Source organism: Chaetomium globosum, genomic scaffold, assembly GCF_000143365.1.
Source record: "Chaetomium globosum CBS 148.51 scaffold_3 genomic scaffold, whole genome shotgun sequence".
In the NCBI taxonomy this organism is placed as follows: domain Eukaryota; kingdom Fungi; phylum Ascomycota; class Sordariomycetes; order Sordariales; family Chaetomiaceae; genus Chaetomium; species Chaetomium globosum.
The window spans coordinates 1,768,074-1,776,809 of NT_165978.1; the positions used below are offsets into that span (position 1 = coordinate 1,768,074).

Sequence of the window (8,736 nt, forward strand, 5' to 3'; positions counted from 1 at the left end):
TCATCAGGCCGGCTGCTTCCATCTCAAAGCAGATGCAGTCCACGCCGACGTCGGCAACAATCCAATCACGCGTGGCGGCGTCTTTGACAAGCGAGTTGCCGGATGCGATAGTCCCGTAGTGGATCTCGGGGTCGGTGGTGTCTCGAGCATCGCGTTTAACCTCGTCAGCCGTGTTACAGCCCCGACAGTCCGGCCCGGGGACGTGGTCGCATGAAGGTTGGAAGAGCCGGTCGTTGTCGGTGCCCTGGTGAATATAGCCAGGACTTTGCTTGGATCTTCTATTCATTTTCGGGTTCTTCTTTAGCATCTGTTGAAGGAAGTTGGGAACCTTGGAGTCCGTCGACTCGTGATCGGCCTGGATGCTGGCAAGCGCATTAAGGAGGACGGTCGGAGGTGGTCTGAGAAAGCCTTTGCGCTCACGCCTGTCACCAGACTTGGCCTTGATCAAGTCGTACTGGCAGACGCCGCCTGTGGTCCCGTCGGGCTGGCTCACGACAACGTCGCCGAGCCGTATATCGTAATCTTCGTCCGGTCGGGCGATGCCGCCGCCTATGCCGACCAAAAGACCAACACGGATGGATGGCAGAGAGGCGAGCAGGTCTCGAGGCCGTGGTCGCAGCCGAGGTAGTTCCATAGACTCCGGCGGCAAGAGAGGCGATGACGATGTTGTGCTCACCCACCCGACCCCATGTATAAACGTTTGCATCGGTTTGGTGTCTAACGAAGCCAGTTGGAGGCGCATGTTCCTCGTCGAGCATCGCTTTTGCAGCGGCCCGCTCGATGGGAAGAGCAGCGATCCAAGCGACCCCATAGTAGTCGGGACTGTCGAGAGCATTGTGGGATATCATGGTGCCGATGAAAGCGGATGAGACCGTCAGATTGACGAGCAGAATGTTAGGATTATACGGTTGGCCTACATTGACGAAAGCTGGAATTGAGTCACCCGAGGAGAGAGAGGCGACGTGACAACAACATATTGTTTTATCACACTGGGGAGCGCAGCCTTGTAATTACAACAGTTGGATCAGGCCGGGCGGGATCAGGCCGCAACAACAAGCTCTCACCAATTACACACACCAATTACACACACCCACATTGGGGGCCCTGATACTGTGGGCGCTCTCGCCCGCCGGATGGCATGATTGGGAGTGATCAATGCCAAGAAACTGCCTTTTGCGGCAGCCATCTGTTGGAATAACGGGTGTCCGGCTACCTCAGGAACTAAAAAACGTTAACTACCTTATTTACGCTAGCGCAAGATATCTGTTTCTTGTTCGGGACTAATCTTGTTCAGTACGTTAACTGAGTTGTTAGCTCTTTTTGCAGATTTCAGTTGCTTTGTATCAGTTGGCTCTGTGGGAGTTGCGAGTAGAAACCCATTCTCGTCAGCAAACCATGCTCGAAATCGCCGAACTACCAGCCAGCCCTGGAGCACCGCTGTGCTGTATTACTAACCGACAAAAGAACTGCTCTTGCTTGCTTCCCAACATTTATGAGCCATCCTAAACCAATCGCACGACGGCATTGTGATGCGGCCGTGGGCTAATTGCGCCGGCGCGTTCCTCCAGGCTTCATTTGGCGGGCCGCGAAGCGGCACGGTCCCTCTTTTCTGATATATTTGGGAGCGTTTTCCCACTCACAGCTCTTCTTCCCTTTAGCCGCGGGGTTCATCCCACGCCATTGTCTAATAGATAGATAGCCTTCTGCTCGGCTCCTGATACAAATTACTTGCACACAAGCGCAATTTGCGTAACAGGGACCTCGCTGCGATTAACAACAACTAGAACACGGTCTTGGCCAACATGCTGTCCTTTTCCACTCTGACATTGGCTATGCTACTTCTGACCCTCAGCAACGGGACAAGGGCACAAGGAGACGAGGATGACCCAACACCAGCGACTCCTCACTGGATCACACCCGCCGTCACTCTCCCGAGCCCGTACGGCCATCCATCTCTCTATGTCACCCAAAACGGTGCGGGGGAGTGCCTGGCGTCGCTCCAGGTCTATTACACCAGGACATGCCGGGTTCAGACCACAGTCTGGGACGGCACAACCACGAGCCGGGTGAGCGTCGACTGCCAGGGCTGTACCCGGCTCGCGTCGAGCATCCTGGTCGGCCACTGCCCGCTTGGAGTGCATTATACGCCTTACCCGGACACGACTATGTCAAGGCCGTGGACGTCGTTCTCGTTTGTTTGCGCGCCCACGCCAACTCCGGCCGGTGCTGGCGCGGTGTAGTTGATGGGGACAGGGAGGCAGAGCTCGGGTCTGGCGCTGGCGAGGAGAAGGCGAGTTGATGAGATAGAGGCCGGGATGATGCTCAGAGTGTTCGGGGGTGGACCGTGGATTTGAGAGAAATTCGGGCTGTCAAGGGACCTGGAATCTCGGGCGAAGGAGGGGCATTGACCTGGATCTTGTTTGGTTGGACAGAAGACTTCTCGATTATGTAGCCTGTGAGAAATCAGAAACCTCATGAAGCCATATTTCCCGAGGCCGGCAATATGGGCATCACCGGTCGTTGCTGTTCTCGCCTTAGCTGGCCACTTAGTCCGACATGGGAAACAAACGTTAAAATGACAATCAAGCGGCGTACTCAAATAGAAATCCAAACTGCGACCGGCCTAATACTTGGTCGTACCGGATGCCTCCTTGCCAAAAGCATCGTACCTGTTGCCCAGCAGCGACGCCCTCTTGCTGAGGTCTCCCTTGTGAACCTTCGCAAGGTACCCCCCAAATTCTCTCGACATATGCACCGATGCCTTGATATGGTCCGACTGAATCACCACGCGACCCTCCTTGTCCTTCTGGTTCTTGGCCTCGGCCAGGGCCACAGCAACCTGGAACGCTAAACGCACGTGTCAGTCAGGATTGATCGCAAGGATGTGAGGTAGGCTCACCGTTTCTGATTTCTCTACCGTTCCACCTTAAGGCCCGTAGCTCCTGCGACTGCACGTAATCCTTGGCTGTCTGCGTAATCCGCATCGTCGCCTCTCTGTCCTCCTCGAGCTTGTGAAAGAAGGTATCCCAAAGGCGATCCCGGTCTTCATCCTCAAACTCGGGGTAGTGGATCTGGACATGGATACGAGACATAAATGCTTCGTCAAAGGTGCCGACCCCGGTTTGTGGCAAGGAAGAGGATGCCCTTGTAGTACTCCAAGGCACGGAGAAAGCCAGCCACGAGGTGGTTCCGCTCTATGTCTTGTACCTGTCTCTGCTCCATATAGATGTCGGCTTCATCGATGAGCATGATGGCGCCCCAGTTCTCTGCGGCCTTGAACCACATGAGCAGGTTGGCTTCAATAGTCTCGGGCTTGACCCCAATGTCTGAGCACGTCAATGAGAGTAGGGGACGTTCAGTGAAGTCGGCAATGCATTCTACGCGAGTCAGTGATGCCCGGTGGCGTTTGGGAGGATTTGCCGTACCTACAGTGTAGGTCTTACCCACGCCGGGGCGTCCGTGAAGCAAGATTGTCAGACCCTCGCCTTTTCCGACGATGAAATTTGCAGACCATGTTGCGTCGGCTTTCTTTTCTTGTAGGGGTTTATGGACTTGAGTGACCTTCCTGAATCCCTTTTTTTTCTGCGCGGCTCCCTCGCTCCTATGTCTGATGTATATCTAAGGTTTTTGATGAACTCCTTTGTGGTGTTCTTGAGGACAAGCCGCTCAAAGAGTCCGCTGTCAAAGGTTGGTTCCCGAAACCCGTCGACGTGTAAGAACTCTGCGAGATGAAGCTGGTTAGCACCCGGCCCCTCGGTATCGCGGCATCACGTCTTCGGAACGGCCAAACCTACGCTACGTTCCAACCCCGAACAGAAACGCCTCAACCATGGAATCGCACAGAAAATACTGCTGATCTGTCTGACCATCTACGGTGAGGGGATTGACCTTGGTATAATCCGAGAACTTGGGCACCACTGCGTGCCGGTAGATTGTCTCCGCAGTCTGCGCAAGTGCAGATCCGCAGTGGACCTGAGGGTTGCTTCAGGCCTGGACTGAGTACCCTCCGCTCCGCGCCTTGCGCTATAGTGAACTGGATCGGATCCAGCATAGCTAGACTGTTGTACTGTGGAACTGGCTGTCAGCGACGATGTCTTGGTCTCCAGTCAGTGACAGATTGCCAGCGATGCTTACATCGCGCCTTGGGAAAATGATTGTGAAGCCGTCAAAGTGACTGCACCGGACCCCCCGTCGCAGGTTGTACCACTTCTTTCCTCGATTTACGAAGTACTGTTTGACGGCTGCGACCTCTTCCTCATCGATGTCATCAGCAAACCGCAAGTACTCGCACGGGAATGCTCTAAGCTCCGGGGTCCGCTTCTCTCCGGCAAAACGGCTGTATCTCCATCTCAACTTCCAGGGGACCAACCCAGGTAGAGTCGGCATCGATATTCCACAAGCAGAGTTCGTAGGAGTCTGTGGCGCCCTTGACAAGTTTGAATTGTACGGTCGAGACAACATAGGGCTCGTGCTCGCCGTAATCGTGAAGGTCGTAGTAGACGTCCGCCCGTGGCTTGTAGTCTACAGAAGCCACAGCATGTCGAACGTGGCGTAGCCCCTAGCATGGCGGGCTCTCTCGGCATCCACCGCTTTTTGGGTCGCCTCTCTAACAAAGTCCTGGACGATGGCGATGTGTTTGGCTGCCCATCGATTAGGGCAGGTGGATGACTCGACTTGGGCAAGCTTTGCCACCCGTTCCCGGTATTCCGTCAGCTCCTTTTCGAAAAATACGAATACCGAGTAAGGTTCGGGGATCTTGATAATGTTCTCGGAAAAGTCAAGATCTGGGAAATAGTCGACGACACAACGCAAAGCCTCGGCGACGGAAGGTGAGAGGATGTTGATGTATGCATGTCCTTTGCCATTGTCGGTCTTGGAGATGTCTTCTTGTTTTGTTCTCGTGTCTACCGTGTCCTTGCTGGGCAGCCGGACGTCGACGTACTCGAAAACCGGGTGCTCCTTCGACGTATCAAGCGGCGCGCGTCTGCCGTCAACGAACACGGAACCAGACTCCCGGCCGGCGTACTCTATTTTGTAGCGCACCAACTCCGGCTCGGTCAGCGTGGCAAGCTTCGAGGTGATGGAGGGTTCAGGCGAGCCATGTGCGAGTTCCGTAGACGTTGTCTCGATATGATGATGCTTTCCAGGGAGTGTCTGGGCTTCTGCGCAAACGCCGAGCTGATTCGAAATGTCGTTCGCTGCCAGATGGAAAAGACCAAAGAGGAAGTGAAGGAATGCATACTCGGATTCATGGACGCTTATCACGAAACCATACGAAAAGGGATTTCTGGCGGCGGAATTTGCAACCTTCTGGAACAGCAAGCTTCCGCAAGTGTTGAGAGAGCAGCCCAGCTATCGCCTGAGCTTGTCAATGATGGTAGGACCGGCCTCAACATCGCTATGGTGTCCTTGCAAAATACTTATGAATATTCAAGACTAACCGAGTGTAAAGGTTCTAAGCCGGAAGGTCCAGCAAGGCAGGGTAAAGGCCTTGCCCTCGATGACCGTACGGAACCGGATCCAGCATCAGACATCGACATCAGCTTTGAGTCCCGTCATCTCGAGGACTACTTCACCTGGGAGCATGTCCATCCCCACCTGGACACGTTAACAAGTGCTTTGCTTGCGGATGCCTCGTTCGTGGATGGACTAGAAGCCTTCACGGCCGCAACGGACTCACGACTTGTTTATGCTCATGGCCAGTATTATTTCCAAGGCGCAGATCCCCTTCGGCAGTGGACGTCGAGATACATGTCGCTTGCCCAAGCAGCCGGGGTCCCCGTAGTTTCGTACTTCTGCGAACTGTCTGCCGATGAAGCCGCCCTGGCGAACAAGGGACGGCGCGAGTCCGATGGAAGCTCTCGGCTTCTTGATTTGCCGCCCTGATTCGGGCAGGCTCGTCAAACCTTCTTGCCCGTCGGGTGATCCCTAAAGACCACTGCTGCTTTTCGACGCCGCGAGAGTTCCCTTGCACTTGACGGGAACGCTACGCACCTGGAAAGAAGCCCCTCGGTGTTTTTGAGAATTTTGGTGGAGGCTGTGCGTCTGCCACTGATGCTATTCGTCATCCACGGCCTCAATGTTGTAGAAGATGAGTTCGAGCACTCCACTGCCGAAGCAATTGGTGGACCTTGTTAAGTGCTTTGCACGCATATCAGGTCCCGCTTCCACACATGAAGGCAGAATTTGCAAAGTTCTCTTCACGACATCAGGTTTATCCGAGACGCTTTCTTACCTGCTGGATGAGCGTTACACCATTTCAGGCGGCTCTACGTCCCCCAGGGGCCCCAGCGGGCCAAGACAATCAAAGCGGGCTCGCAAAGTTGTCTTGTATTGACAACGGCACGGTCACCGCCCAGCCTTTGTGTTTTCGGCCCAGACGAAGTTGGTGAGGTTCTTGATGTTCAGGCCAGGGCATGTGGGTACATGCCTGGGTACCTAGGCAAGCACCTTCCTGGCTGTACTGTACCTTATCCAAGGTGGTCTGTCCCCCGTGTATGGGCAATGCAGCAGCCCTGGAAGGCACCAACAGCCAAGTACTTCCCCCAAAGCTTTTCCCGTTCTCACCTCAACCATCATTATCACCATTGCTTCTCTTTGCCCCACACGCCATTCTTCCCGGGGCGCGGCTCTTTGTTTCTATAACACTGTCTCATTTTTGCATAGCTACATTGAAATTGGGGTTGAATTACTTGCATCGCCCTGGTAGTTAAGTTGGGATGTTTCCCTTGGCCAACTTCCAAGAAACATGCCGCCGTCGGGAATTGATAGCAGTGATACTGCCGCCAGCCCCCCGATTCAGGAATTGAGTATCCAGGATTCCGCTTTGGGGAATACCGTGGTCGAACAGCAAAAAAAACAGCACCTCCCCTACGATCCTCCTTTCTCATTGTTTGAGAACCTGCCTGCTGAACTGAGGGACAACATCCTCCTGCACATCCCCGGACTTACCGACACTGCGGTCGCTCGTCCGGGCCTCGCCGACAATGCACGCCCAGTACAGAAGCAACCGCGACACACTCCTCCGGGCGTGCCTGACCCGTGAGCTGGACGGCTGTTTTGTCGACGCCTACGCTTGTCTGAAATCCCGCGTGCGCGTGATGCGCCCTGTCCGCACCGACGAGAAGATCACCGACTTCCTCACCGGCTACCGCACGTGGATAGAGGGGCCCTCTCCACCTCCGAACCTGAGTTTTCTTGACCCTAGCTCTTGTCGGTGGGTGGCCGCCTTCCAGGTATCTGTGATCGGGCCACTCTGTCGCCGGTATGCCGAGTGGGCCCTTGCGAACCTGGCGCGCACAAGAGGAACATCTCTAGATAGCCACGGAGCCGCAAAAAAGGGAGCTGAATCTGAAGCAGCGCCAGCCCCACAGCCCACCTTGAGCAGGAGCGAGGAAATACGAATTTTCCGTGCTCTCTACCGATACGAGACCTTCTGCCACCTGTTCGGACGAAATAGGTGCGACCGCTATGGTGGATTCCGGGAAGAACAAATCAATGAAAGTGTTCTTATGCCTGTTCGATCCATGGGAAAGCCGAAGCTATCGACTGTATCAGTCTCTTCATGCGCGACAAGTATAAAGATATTTTCCTCGAAGTCAAATGGGACCTCAGCGACAAAAGTCCTAAATACTGGCAGGGGGATGGAGTGCTTAACCCTTTGAACTCCTTTGATATCGATGGTTTATGGGACGGTAAGTGAAGCGTCTTTGTATTGTTCCGCAAGAAGGGGGTATAAGCAGGTATTCTGACACGGACGATGGCAGATTACATGGATGGTACCACCTCTCGCGGCCTCGAGGTGCTAGCCAGGCTTTTGGCAGTCAAGGACCACGAAACTCTCGTCGACAAAGTTGGGGTTGCATCACGGGCCACCATAATGTTGACGCCCCTCTGAGGAAGGTTTTTTGGAATGTGACACAAAACGGTCGACGTGACGACTCGACGGCGGTCAATGCCCGGGACGACGCCCAACAAAGGAGGGACCCGATGGAATTTGGAGGTGATATCCTGCCTCCGGATGGGCCCCCTTTGGCGTGGGTGCTCTTATGGGGCGGAATCTACGCCAACCTATACGGGGAATACACACCCAGCTGGCTCAAGGATTGGGGCTACGTCATGTGGGACGAGCGTCGGTTGGTAGAGTTGGGGGTGACGGACCTTGTGTCGAGACAGTGGGAGACAGAGCCAGAAGCGATCAGCCTTATTGAAGAGTACTACGCGTGGCGCCCCGCGGGGTATTAGTACGGACACATACATACACATATCCATCAATGACACCCGCAGTCCCTTCAGCTAAACCGCCCGTCCGGAAAGAAACTCTCCCACGCAAACTCCTCCCCAAACCCATCAAAATCAAACCCCTGCATCCCCTCCATCCCCAGCCCTCCAAATCCCCCCTCATCCCCCGGCGACTCCTCCACCACCAACCCCCCCTTCCCCCCGATCTCAGGGCGGCCACTACTAGTTACTTCAGCCACTTCCCCCAAGCGAGAGCTCACTTGCTTGTGTGTATGTGATATCTGTCCCGCCCCCGAGAACCAAAGTTATCCCGCGCCCTGCGGCAGAGGCCTGTGCAACACCCACGGCACGCGCCCCTCCTCCTCCCGTAACTCCTACACCGTGGTGTAATCAATGCTACTACTGATGAGTGCATTTCTAGGTAGGACATGCGGCCCCTGCTCTTTCTAAGAGATTACAAATGCTTATCCAGCGCCTCCCCCACACCGCCCCACC

The 8,736-nt window shown here is 54.9% G+C and overlaps 4 protein-coding genes across 4 annotated transcripts in view; 2 read left to right on the top strand and 2 right to left on the bottom strand.

Annotated features, from left to right (window-relative positions):
• Positions 1–835, bottom strand: part of CHGG_05868 (uncharacterized protein) — a gene marked incomplete at both ends in the record, with an annotated part of 4,792 nt that extends 3,957 nt beyond the window's left edge. Inside the window, one exon of the mRNA XM_001221962.1 lies at positions 44–835. Within this exon, the coding sequence (XP_001221963.1) occupies positions 44–835 (792 nt within the window). The remainder of the gene's footprint in view (positions 1–43) is intronic.
• Positions 836–1,802: 967 nt separating this feature from the next.
• CHGG_05869 (uncharacterized protein) lies at positions 1,803–2,240 on the top strand (the record flags this gene model as incomplete). The annotated part of the gene is made up of 1 exon (XM_001221963.1): positions 1,803–2,240. The coding sequence occupies one exon, from the start codon at positions 1,803–1,805 to the stop codon at positions 2,238–2,240; it is 438 nt and encodes a 145-aa protein (XP_001221964.1).
• Positions 2,241–2,623: 383 nt separating this feature from the next.
• On the bottom strand, positions 2,624–5,540 carry CHGG_05870 (uncharacterized protein; the record flags this gene model as incomplete). The annotated part of the gene is made up of 7 exons (XM_001221964.1): positions 2,624–2,847; positions 2,900–3,071; positions 3,208–3,326; positions 3,889–4,033; positions 4,135–4,521; positions 4,612–5,310; positions 5,442–5,540. The coding sequence occupies 7 exons, from the start codon at positions 5,538–5,540 to the stop codon at positions 2,624–2,626; spliced, it is 1,845 nt and encodes a 614-aa protein (XP_001221965.1).
• Positions 5,541–6,986: 1,446 nt separating this feature from the next.
• Positions 6,987–8,244, top strand: CHGG_05871 (uncharacterized protein; the record flags this gene model as incomplete). Its single annotated transcript, XM_001221965.1, has 2 exons — positions 6,987–7,575; positions 7,727–8,244. 2 exons carry the CDS (start codon positions 6,987–6,989, stop codon positions 8,242–8,244), a joined length of 1,107 nt encoding a protein of 368 aa, XP_001221966.1.
• Positions 8,245–8,736: the final 492 nt, after the last annotated feature.